Source organism: Pituophis catenifer, unplaced genomic scaffold (assembly GCF_029215685.1).
Source record: "Pituophis catenifer annectens isolate HBS135680 unplaced genomic scaffold, rPitCat1.0.hap2 SCAF_7, whole genome shotgun sequence".
In the NCBI taxonomy this organism is placed as follows: Eukaryota; Metazoa; Chordata; class Lepidosauria; order Squamata; family Colubridae; genus Pituophis; species Pituophis catenifer.
In genome coordinates this window covers 13,921,383-13,934,718 of record NW_027256887.1, presented here as the reverse complement: position 1 = coordinate 13,934,718, position 13,336 = coordinate 13,921,383, and the positions used below count along the sequence as shown (strand labels likewise).

The 13,336-nt window shown below is 35.5% G+C and overlaps 1 protein-coding gene across 1 annotated transcript; it reads right to left on the bottom strand.

Moving 5' to 3' along the window:
* Positions 1 to 1,515: 1,515 nt before the first annotated feature.
* Positions 1,516 to 12,309, bottom strand: GTSE1 (G2 and S-phase expressed 1). Its single transcript, XM_070947579.1, has 12 exons — positions 12,281 to 12,309; positions 10,329 to 10,393; positions 9,202 to 9,259; positions 8,515 to 9,118; positions 7,034 to 7,204; positions 6,308 to 6,449; positions 5,046 to 5,381; positions 4,888 to 4,951; positions 3,759 to 4,004; positions 2,599 to 2,782; positions 1,929 to 2,054; positions 1,516 to 1,593 (listed from the first exon to the last, which is right to left on the bottom strand). Exons 1-12 carry the CDS (start codon positions 12,307 to 12,309, stop codon positions 1,516 to 1,518), a joined length of 2,103 nt encoding a protein of 700 aa, XP_070803680.1.
* Between the last annotated feature and the right edge of the window lie 1,027 nt (positions 12,310 to 13,336).

Sequence of the window (13,336 nt, the reverse complement as noted above, 5' to 3'; positions counted from 1 at the left end):
TTGCTGTTTAATCATCTCTTCTTGTCCAATCTCTCTGCTCTTGTGAAGGGTGGGGAGAGAAAAATGGGTCAAGCACAGCAGAGATTGCCTACCAAAATTGTTTTTTTTTTTAAAAAAAAATCCCTTCAAAAAGCAGAGCAATGACTAAACAGTATTATTTTATATTATCATTTCTTTCTTTTTGATGATGAAAACAAAATATGCAATTCCTATTTTATATGTTACAGGACAAAACTTCACGTACATCTGAGCTGTTGCAATAAGATAAAAGAAATGTGATAATGGTTTTGCTTTTTACTTTTTATTATTCATGCTATAAGGAATTCCATGAGGCAAATAACTTTTCTAACATGAATTGCCTTGACAAGCCACTTAGAAATGAAAGGTTTTGGGTCTAACACCCAGTTAACAGCAGTTAGTTGCTGCTAACTCCAATTTTTAATCAGAAAGGTGAATGATTTTAAAAGCTGAACCATAATGAAAGGTAGTTTGGGATAGTATACTGTAGTTTTATACTGAATTCAAATTAATAAAATAAAATTTGGGAGAACTCATTCCTTTTTGCACACGGGGTGGTTGAATATCAAGGAAAAGTCAGGCACACATTCTGTCCTGCCATAAATAGACGTTCTGCATTTAAAAATCTGCCATTCTTAAAGAGATTGAATTGTGATTGTGTTGGAAAAAATATCCAAATATCCATCTGGGTTCAGTTCCAAGTGGGAAAAAAGACAGTGGAAACATGGAGACTGCTTGGAAAGATGGTTTAATGGTGGACAGGATCACATGGTTTGAGTTCCTGAACAGAAAAGGACCGAGATGCTGAGCGTGCCTTGGTTTTATGCCCTCTCTGAGCTTTGAACTTCCTGGGGCACAGGAAGAGTATCCTGATTGGTTCTTAGACTCTCAGGGGGTGGGGGTCTTAGCTAGCCTTGCTAGCTGATGTAATCTTCCCAGGTGCCATGTGGTGAGTTTCTGTTGCTAGATGGGTCCCATTGTGTTGCAGACTGTTCACTGACAAAGGTGGGGGGAGGCAGGAAGCTGCTTTGTCTTTAAAACATCTTTCTCCATTTCTCATCCAGGGAAATATAATATTCTGCCTTTTTAATATTTCCTAAAATATTTCATTCTTCTAGGAGAGGGGTGAGTGCTAACTTCCTACAATTGTCTTCAGAGACACTGAATATTTTGCAATAATTATTAAAGTGTGTAATCAATATTTAAAATGCTTAACTTTATTTCAATATATTTGACATACATCTACAATTTACTTTGCACAATTTTGAAACAAATAGTTTTACCAGGAAATACATTTGCTACAACCAAAATTGCTTAAAATATAAAAAAACCATCTTTTCTATTTTTCCTAGCAGCAATATATCAACATTTCAAGTTCACAATTTTAATTTCATGTCTTTTTTTTTACAGTATTAAAACTACTGACCAGTGCAATATTAATTGCTAAATTCTAGAATTTTTTCCAGTTTGAAAACCATTTAAAAAAAAAAAAAAAAGTTAGAATTTCAGAAGAGGTGAATTTTCTTTATTTCCTTCAGGACTTAGTTTCATCAAAGGAGAGCTCAGATCTATTAGCTAGAAGTAGAAAATATATTATTAAAACATTTTACATTCTTGGAAATATAAAGAAACCCATTTGTTAGCAAATCTACATTGACAGTGCAGTGTTGATTACAACCAATTGCACCCAATTCAAATATTAATTTTGCAATAGCTAAGCAATGCCAGCTTTTGACAGAATTTTGAGGTTAAATTTTCTAATATTACATGCAGTATATATAACATCAGTTGTTGAACAAAGCTTCAAAGATAACAGTTGAATAAACCTCTAAATGTAAAATACATGTAATTAAACTTTTTATCATCAACCCACACTTACAGTATTAAGAGCAAGATAAAAATAACCTTACCTGCCCTGTAGGTTTTAATGGAGAGGCTTTAGTTATTTCAGGAGTGTTAAGATCAATGAGAGGTCTGTTTTCACATTCCTGGATGGTAACCGGTGTTTTATCTGTTTCAAATTCTATCAACAAGTCCTAGAAAAAGTGTTTTAAGTGTTCCAATATCATACTCTCAAAAATACAGAATGTCAGGTTACATAACATCTATTCCCACCTCCCAAAATACAATACCTAAATCTTTGATATTCTGCTGCTCCAAACAACCTTTAATTTCAGTGCTTGTGTGATCTAATTCAAAATTTCCCCCTTAATGAGTCATCAGTGTAAATAAGTTTCCCACCTACCTTTCCTGAAAACGGACTCTTAACAAGAATATTTATCTCAAAGTATTAATAGGAAGCACTGATGGACTATTAATATAACCAACATTTGAAATAATTGCATTTAAAATATTTTCAAGAGATATGGATCTGCAAAGCACATTTAAAAGCAAGACCAACAAAATCTTTCATTATTGAAATACCATAAGAGCCTTCCTAGTGTAAAATATTACCATAACAACTACACTAGGAGGTGATAGCATCTTTCAAATTTTTTGAACACAAGCAGCAGTTGTAACACTAATTTTTACTGTAATACATGCTTTGTATTTTGACATGGCAGATAAAATACAACTTACCTCCTTAGCTAGTATTACTTCTGCTGTTTTCCCTTTTTTAGTAATGTCTTCTTCTATTTCAATAAAAGGTTTATCTGGTGAAAAAGTAAGTGCGATAGGTGTAATTTTTGGTGGAGATAAGTCTCCTTCTGTTGAAGATGGGCTTGAAGACATCCATGTCTTGTTCTTAGTCACACATTTAGAACTAGGTAGAAACAACAAAAAAGCAAATTTTATGCAGAATTCCAACCCTGGAATCATTTATTTCTATTCAGTATATGCAATTGTTTCTTTACCCCAATCCTGCAGGAAAATAAAATTACATGAGAAATGGACTGTCCTTAAAACTTACACTAAAATAGTTAAAGATACTGTTAAGATTTTTGTTTCAATAAGTAATGTATTTTTCGCAAAATCCTTAAAGCTCATGGATCCATGTTTTCATTATAGTACAGTAAAAAAGACAGCTTCCCGCAGAAATACATTGTTATGGCAAATACATAGTTACATCACTTCTACGTCATCAGTCGCAGCCAATAGAAATCATAACTCTGTATTTGTAATACATCACAGTATATGAATTGATTATCTGAATAATTCCAAAACCCTGAAAAACCCTGAACCTTTTCTAGGGTGTGTTTCATGTTTTTTTCAGAACGAGAATTAGTAAAAAGCAAGAAAACAGACAAGCTCAAGAGAGCACCAAGGACCCCTCATTTCAACCCTGAGCTACAAATATTATCCTTTATTGGTATCAGAGAATTCCATACTGAAACCTTGTAGTTTTCTCTAAAAGAGCTAAACTTCACTCAACATTCAAGTCAATATTTGAGCCACAATCCCCTTTGGGGTTAGATAACCAACTTTATAACTTATTTATTTCCCATCTTTATTTTTTACAAATAACTCAAGATGGCAAACATATTCATCACATTTTTTGTTGTTGTTCTATTCTCCCCACAACAACCCTATGAGGAGAATTGGGCTGAGAGAAAATGACTGGCTTTTATAGCTAAGACAGGACTAGAACTCATGGTCTCCCACTTTCTAGCCTGGTACTTTAATCAATAGATCAAACTGGTTGTCTATATATATATAGCATTTTTTGAAATCCGAGATAAGCAAAGGGCATATTAATAAACAATAATTGCAAGGATGAGGAAAAATGGCAGAAGACGTACCTAATTCCTGTAGTCTTTTTAGAAGACACACTGGAGACGTGTCGAAGAGCTAAACAATTAGGGGATGATATTGTTCTGGGCACTGATTGGGAGGTCAGTGCTGGAATTCCCGAGATACTTCGACCAACAGAGATAGGCAATATAGAATGTCTTCTGTCAGGAGTCCGTAAAAAAGGCTTCACAGCAGAGCAGGATTTTAATACAGTTCTTTCTAATTGTTTGACAGGTGTGGAAAATGCAACATTGCTACAGAGATTAAGAAAACATAACAAATTTAGAACCTTAAAATTTAAAACCTTAAAAAGCTTAATAGCTTATTCATGTTATGTTCAGTATTAGGAGGATAACATATCACAGTGGTTTCAAAAGACATACATAGTCCTTGTTTATCAATAGTGACTGGGACCAGGAATTACAACAATAAGCAATGCAATTGTAAGGCATTTTGTCATGTAACCACCACATCAACTTATTACAGCAGTTCTGGCGGTTCCAGATGAGCAAATCCCATGCAGTCATAGTATTCCATGGTCGCCATTTGCAACCTCCTTCCGGCTTGTGTGCCTGTTAGAAACTGGCAGGAAAGTCGCAAGTGGTGACCACATGAGCATGGGATACCGTGACATTGTCATCGTGAGCCATTTGCTGAGCATCCAAATCGTAATCACGGAGATGCTGTGATGGCCACAACTATGAGGACTAAGTACCTCTTGTTTAGCAACATTGTAAGTTTGAATGGTTGCTGCACAAGTGGTTGGTCAGCAAGGACTACCTGCATTTTACAAGGTTCCAAGTCAGATACTGCCCCAAACCATGGATAGTTAAGCTTAACAATTATTTAATGTAATATTTGAACCGGCAAACATAAAGCTATACAGTGTCTTGCTAACTGCCTCAGTTTGAAGTTTCTGAGAAGCTTGCAGTTATCTAAATTGCAAGCACAGAACTTATCTAAATATATGGATATTACAACACTGCCAGATAGCTTGACAGCATTTTTATTCGTTTTTCCAGGAAATTAAACAATTTGGATTCTATCAAGGTTTCCAGTCACCTATGTTACAGAACAACTCAATGAAGACAAACAACTGAAGTGAAAATCAGTAGCTGTTATCATATAGAAATTTACCTTTCAATATTGCTGCTATTCAATAATACTGGATTTGACTGCAATACTCTGGTGACTTCATTTTCTGAAAAAAATATATATAAGCAGAAAATAGTTGAGTGTTCATATTAATTTTCTTAGATACATAAATATTTAATTGCTTAGATTAATTTCCTTACCTCGCTTTAAGTTTGGAGCTGCTATTTTAGAGTTAAGTTTGAGACTTGAACTTTTACTTGCATTTCCTAATGTGTTTTTTGATAATACTTTCTGAAGACTAGAATCTGAACCTTTCTGCAGATTACAGCTTGCGCTCTCAGATGTCAGTGTAGCTTTATATTTGGCTATATTCACAGGATTTCCTTTAGCACATTTGGGTGTGGGTTGTTTTCCAGATGCATCAGAGTGGGCAGCATTCACTGAAAATCCTTTCATAGGTTTAACTATGGAAATCTTGCTTGTTACAGAAGAGCACCTGGAGATGTCTGCAGGAGCTTTTGTAACACTCGTTTTGACTAGGAAATAAGAAGACAGCACAGACTGCATTATCATTATTGTAGCCAACGTTTTTAAAAATGTCACAAAAACAAGCACCAGTCCCTCTTACAATAACCTTATACTATGGATAGCAATAAACATATGTTTGTAATATGAAATCACAAAAAAATGTTGTGCGCTCCTGTTGCAAACTGTACCCCCCCCCCCTTTAGTACAGCATGATGCTGCATGCATGAATGAAAGGAAAAATAAATTGCAGTATTCCATATCTGGTTGAACTAGTTACTGTATCCCAATGCCCTTCACCCAACCCACTGGAGCAATCCAGGATACTTCCGTCACAAAGGTATCTGAAGCCATATAAGAAAATAGGAATACTTCCTTCATTTTACATGTCATCCATCTGGGTCACCAATGTTATTTGTGTCTTAAAACAGCATCTGAATCTAGTTTTTCTTACTATGAACCTTATTGTTCATTATTGTTCTTAATTAGAATTTTACTCACACATTTTTAAGATATTATTACCCATGCAATCAAACCATATAGGAATAATTCATCACATCTATATCATTCTTATATTTATTTGAGCCTAACAAATGAGGTTTACTCAATCACAATGCAGATAAAGATAGAGCAGTGATTTATTGTATTTGTCTTTTATGTTCTGATACACTTATACTCAGTTTTAACATATTTAAATTATTTGCTGTTAAATTTCACATTTTTAAAATGCTGCTAAGATATTTGTGCTGTTGAAGAATTTACTCAAGAGAAGCATCACTGTCATTACACTTTAATACAGTTTTGTCTTCCATGAATAGCTGTGGCTCCTGCCTTCTCCACTCAGTGTCCAACTCTGACTACTTGAATATGTTTTCATTAAGTCACAGTTCCCAATTCCATACTATGCACTAGAATCAAACCACAACTGAATAATTACCACTTCCTCTTTTAGGAGAAATCGACAGACTTGAATTCAAACTTGAATTCATGCTGGAAATAGAGGAGGAGGAAGAAGATGAAGTATTTCTTCGCATATGAACATTATTAGGTGGTTTCAGTTGTCTCGTCTTCATTTCCAACTGTAAAGACAATGATAAGTGATTTGGCTGTATGCCAAAGAAATATAATCAGGTATATTGTTCTTACCACTGTGCATTGCTTTTTTTCATCAAATTGTATCTCTCTACCTGGATAATTTCAATTGTAAGTACATGTTTATCTCTTTCTCTCCATTATAGTAAGGGTCCCTAACTCCTGGTCTGTGTGATGCATGTGCAAAACCATACCCTTCCCCTCCCCCCCCCATGTTGGTCCACAGAGGCAGAAAAATTGGGTACTGCTGCATTAATAGCATATGGATTTTCTTCTGTTTAGTACAAAAAATGAGGTCAAATTAGACAGAACTTACTACTTTGCAAATTACATTTCTGCATCAATGGATTTTTTTTTGCCATGTTGATTCATTGCATGGGAGAAAATCGAAACAGCTCTCAAAAGACACACCAGTTAAAATGTATTTTTTTAAATTAAATTTTTATGCCCCCAATTGATAGAGATTAGGAGCAGCTTAAATTATGAAAAAAAAGTACTTTCAGATAAAATATTGAAATGCCATGTATTTCAACATCCAAATCCAATTAATGATTAGTTAAAGAGTATTCACCTTGCTGGGAGTAGGAAGAGTTCTCTTGCTTTGCATGGATGAACTGGTAGAAAATGACAATTCTCCTACATCCGAAGCTACGCTTGATTTGTCAGAGAGCAAATCTTCAGATGACCCCATACTATTTGAATAAATCCTGTTGGAAGAACTAGGCAATTTTCCTTGTTTGGGCTGCAAGATTTGGATTTGAAATATTTGTAAAACAAATAAATATCAGAAATATACAAAAATCTCATGTTATTTCTATTAAATGAAAACTGTCTTGAATAGTTATGCCATCAAACTATAACCAGACCATTAGTTAAGGGGATCAAGTGATATGTTATTAGAATGCAAATATTAAACATTTCAATACTATGAAATCCAATTCATTTATGCTCTCCCTACTCCCCAATGTATACAACTGTTTGAAATACAGTTGAAAGTGTAGACTGTATTGAAAAGCATTTTTCTCAAGTAATACTGAATACTTCACACTGAATCAGCATGAATTACAAAATTCATTTAAGTCTTAACATAACCGTGTGACCTGGTCAAACTTTGGAATGACTTTGAATTGAAAAGGCAGGTCTTCTGCTTTGCTTTGTCTCTTATGAAGACAAAGCTCCTTTCTGCTGCTGACCCATTCAAAATGGCATACCAGTTCATTTTGTATCATAACCAGATACAAAAAAAGGTTTGAACTAGAACCTTTGAAGGTCTGTTTATGTTAAAGCAGAACTAACTACATGTCAAGAAATTAGGGAAGCAACTGATAAACCATCTTCAAAAGCTTCTCCCCTCTGGCTCTCTTCCTTGGCATCTTTAAAGTTTTCCTTTCCTCCCCTCCTCTCCAAGTTAAGATTCTAATTCAAATGTCAAGCTAAATGCATTTTTGCAGTAACACCATTAGCAAAAGCAATTAAGTCTTATATACCACTTCACAGTCCTTTACATCCCTCTCTAAGCGGTTTACAATGTCAGTATATTCCCTCCCCCCAAGGGTGAAAAGCTGAGTCAACCTTGAGCCATTGACTCAAACTGTCGAACTGCTGGCAGCTGGCAGTCAGCTGAAGTAGCATGCAGTACTGCATTCTAACCACTGTGCCACCACAGGTCTTAAGCATTAGGTACTTAAATAAGCAATAAGATTCTTACAGATTAAGAGTTGGAAGGGACCTTGTAGGTCTTCTAGTCCAGCCCCCTTCCCAAGCAGACCTTACACCATTTCTTAATAAATTACCCTAGCCTCAAACTATATCTAGCAATACCTACTTTCACCTAACATTCTGACCAATCCAGGAAATACGCAGATGTTTCAGATTCAAACAATAACCTTAAAAATCAGGAGCAGAGCTGCATGCTTTCTTAAAAACATCAACATCAACAAACCCATAGATTTAAATACAAATTAGACAGAAAATTCTATTCTAATTAGAATTAGATTGTAATATTGTGACACAACTTAAAGCTTAGATATAATGCAAAAGAAAAATCTTTACCTCGCCTGCTACTGAGTAGTTGTTATTTCTAAGTGCAGGTGATGTTTTTACAGTCTGAAATTTGCTTCTTTTTTTAAGGCTTGTGTCATTCTTTGCTTGGGGTGAGGATACAGTGTGCATTTTAGGTAACTTATCTGTTTTAGCAGGACTTGGCGTGTTCAGAGACACTCGGGGAGAACGTGGGCCCTCCATTATTGTGACAGGTTGCCTTAAACGCTTCTGAAGTTGACTGCTTGGGCTTTCCCATACACAGTATGTCTCTCTTCTAGAGGTTGTTGGCGTTTTATCTGTCACTATTCCTTTTTCAAGGATTTTCAGTTTTGACTTTGATTCTTTCACAAACTTTTCAACAATCTCTGTCTTTTCCTCCTTCATATGAATAGTACTATTTTTTTCTGTTTTGTTTCCACTTTTAAGCTGGAAAGCTAGCAAGTGAGCTTCTTTAAATATTTCCACAAATTTATTTCCTGCAGGAGGGCTCCAAGGTAGATCATATATACGTGATTGAATTTTATTTTGACTCTCTTCATGGGATTCAAGCTGCACAGCAATACATTTTTCTTTATGGCCCACTGGTCCAACAAAAACTTCATCTTCATTTTCACTACGACAGAGACAAATTAAGTCAGGTAACTGCACATACTTCTCTCTGTTCTTAATGCACCTTGATTTTAATGCTAATTTTACCTTGTGGGAGACAGTGAAATGTCAAAATCAAATTTTTCTTCAGTCAGGAGGTGAAAATCTGTAATTACAATAGTACATCATACATTAGTATTGTAACATTTATAATGCTTGTTAGTGAGATGGGTGGCATATAAATTTAATAAACAAACATATCTGGGATTCCCTTTTTTTCTACAGGAACCAAATTATTATTCCGTACACCTTCAAATTATTGTACCATATTGCCTCAAATAGGCATTGGTTTCATGAACTTTCAGTTTAATAGATTGACTCTGCTTAACAGATATTCACAGGATAGGAACATCTCTTTATTTATTCATATTAATGGAATGAATGAACTAGTAATTGGTGTGGAAGCTATGTTAATAGAATTTAGGAAAGCTTCTTTGGAACTTATATCCTAAAAAGGTTCAATGCAAGAAGTGTCTGTACATATAACAAATGGTTCGGTTAAAACATTACAATTAACAGAAAGCAAAAGTAATCATAAATAAAATTACCTTTATTTTCATTAGGGATTTATTTTAAACTCAACTTATGACCGCAATTGAGTCCAAAATTTATGTTGCTAAATGAGAAATTTGTTGAGTTTTGCCCTATTTTACGACTTTTCTTACCACATTTGTTAAGTGAATCACTGCAATTGTTAAATTAATAACATGGTTGCAAAATGAATGTGGCTTCCCCATTGACTTTGCTTGTCAGAAGGTTGCAAAAAGTGAATGTGAGTCAGTTGCCAAGCATCTGAATTTTGATCATGTGACAATGGGGATGCTGCAACAGTCATTAAGTGTGAAAAATTGTCATAAGTCACTTTTTCCAGTGCCATTGTAACCTCGAACAGTCACTAAATGAACTGTTGTAAATCAGGGACTGCCTGTATCAGACATTTGCTTTGGGTTTCTGGCAGATGGTGATGTAAGAATTTGCAGGCTGATCAATAATAGATGTAATGGGATGTCCTGGGTACAGAAAAGGACAACCTGGAGCAAACTACCCTGTCATGGATCTGTCAAACTGTTTCTCTTACCTTCAAGTGGACTTAAGATTTATTTTGGTAAATTTCTGTAAAAGTCACAACATAGTAATTAGGAAGACACCTTATGACATATTGTTTTAATACCTACCACTGGAAGGAACATCTGTTGTTTTACATTCTGAATCCAATGTTTTTTTGTCTTCCATGGTATCACTGCAAAATAGTTTCACATCTCATGTTAGATATTAAATAATTAAAACTATCACATTGTTTTGCCAAAAATTGAGAATAATGATAAAAATGGTCAAAGAGCTTTTATAATCCCAACATGTTTCTGTCTTGCACTATAAGAAACTTAAATATTCTAAACATATTATTAATGGCCTAATTGACTGAAGTTTGGTTCTTCTTCTGTTTAGTATTTACATCCATCATATGTACATCCATCATCCTATTTATTTCTACTGTTTAATGTGACAGCAGAGGTACAGTATAGCAAATATCCTGGTTTTGATAGGAACCCAGATCAATTAAGTATTCCTTTTTCTGCATTTTACAATAGACAAACTAGAGCACATTTTAAGAACTTGAAGCTTTGTATAAGACAGATTTGAGTTTATTTTTAAGATTGGAATTTTTATTCCAAATAATTTTTCTATGCTTCCTCCCATTAAGAATTTTTGCAGCAAACACTCATTATAATAGGAATTCTAGCCTTATATACAGGAATTTTTTTAAAAAAAAATATGGACAGCTGTTGCCATGGAAACTGGGAATTTCAAATATGTTACAACAATGTAATATTAGGATATTTTAATGTACCAGTAAACCTGATTGTGAACTCCATTTGTGCAACAAATTGAAAAGCATTTTCAGACAGCAAATTATGGTGAAAGATTACAGGTCACTTCCTTTAATAACATTACAATAATTTAACACCATATGAAGATGGACTAGCAAACCTGATCACAATTTGGCTTCATAACATTTCAAGATGTATCCTTGCTTAGCTTTTAGATATGGAATGATATTTTCAAGTTAGCGTTTTTCATTGCTTCCCAGCTATGCTTTATTTGAACAACACCGGAGGAAAAACCTTCCTCCAAACATAAATTTCCTAGCTAAATCCCTTTTTCTCCTCTAGTTTCCTTGAAAACTTCGAGATTATAGCATTTGAGAGCTAAATACACATGCACAGTGCAAGAAGGTCCTGTCATTTGGTTTGGCTATAAAACCATCAGAAAAACAAGCTCCACTTTCATCTGTAATCCTTCAGCTTTTTGACAAGTTGGATGCATCACTCTACTCAAAAACTGCATTTTTGAGGCACCTGCAATTAAGATCTATATAGGATCATTTTAAGAGCTTACTTTCAAACCAATAAAACTTCGTGTTCTGTTAGACAGCAGATCCTTTTAGAACACTATTTTTCAACCTTGGCAACTTTAAAATGTACGGACTTTCAACTCCCAGAATTCCCCCCCAGCCAGGATGGGAATCTAGGACTTGAAATTTACACACCCTGAACTTACCAAAATTGGAAAACGCTGATTTAGAACCTTTTTTTTTTTTTTTTAATTGAAGCAATGCAACATGCTGAGCAATATGCAGCAGAATACATTTTGCATGGGCCACAAATGCAAAAAGTCTTTCTCTGGAGAAAAGCAAGTTTGTTCTTTATACCTGCAGGGTCTCTTGCGTTCAGGTGCCTTATAAATTGAATAAATAAATAAAACTAGACAAATCCCATCGCCTTTTTTTTTTGTTTTTGAGGGGGAGGGGGAACTAAAGATCCCATTACGTTTCGTGCTCTAATCTGCCACTTTTACATTCCATACCCGGCCCAATCACCTCCAGGCGTTACGTGCTGCCTCACCGCCAGGCCAGCAATCTCCACGAGGCTCTCGTGGACCGTTCACGAATAAATTGGGACACTCCTCGGAGGATTGCGCGCCTGGTCCGGTTTTCCTCTCTTGAGGCGAGCAAGGTATGGCTATGTGGCACCGTTTATCGCTTGCGCAGAGCCTGAAAACCGCTAAATGTAATTCCTCCCCCCCTCCCCCCCCCAAAAAAACCGCCTCGGACTAAATTCGAATTCACCTCAGAAAGGGGTCAAAAGAAAACTCCATTCGCCTCTTCGGAATTACCCGCGCGATTCCATTTGAAATGGCCCCGTCGGCCCGCCTCTCTAACAAGTTTCTCCCATTTCATTGGTTGATTTAAACAACGTCACAGCCTATTGACCAATTAGAGAAAAAATGACTGTCGTTCCGCCCCTCCTTATCCTGCTTTAGTGCGCCGTGGAACTTGTAGTTTTTGGTTTTGATTTGTTTTTTGCCATTGGCCTTCTTTCTTACCCGAGCGACGCTCAAAATTCTTACCGCTCGGAGATCGCTGTAGGAAGACCATAGAGTTGGGGGGAGGAAGGGAGGGAACTTGCCTTGCCTAACTCTATGGTCCGGCTTTCTATTATAAGGAAACACAACGACGTTTAATTATTGCACCCTCTGCCAAAGCACATTTTGGCAGGTCACCCTGATTCTAAGCGCTGGCTTCACAAAATTTAGGTTGCTGCAGTGCTCCCACAAATACGCAGGAACTGGGGAAGGAGGAGGGTTTTGAATCACAAGACCACAAGGAATTGTTTTTATTGGGCATACATATAAGAAATTATAATAAAAGAAATACAATATCTAATTCTACATATTATAACTGCAGCTAGGATAACCTATGCACAAAATTGGAAAAATAACGTCATACCAAAAGATGAAGAGGTGATAAGGAAAATTTTGGACTGTGCGGAGATGGATAAATTGATGAAAGAAATAAGATGAAATGGAATACTACTTAATATGGAATAAATAGTTGGAGGACAGGAATAATAAATAAGAAAATATACAATAGAGATGAGCTAGAGATAAGGAAGTATTAGGAAAATGGTATGAAATACACTGTTGCAATATTTTCAGGATCAGACTCAATAATGATAATAAGAGTTAGAGGTTTAAATATATTTCTCTTTAATTATAACAGGCATTCTATATTCACTGAATATTCACAGATAGAAGCAAGCAAAATGGTGAAGGTGGCTCCTTATATATACAAGGGGTGGAGCCAAGAATGGGAGTGGTGAATTATGAATACATTAGGAACCAA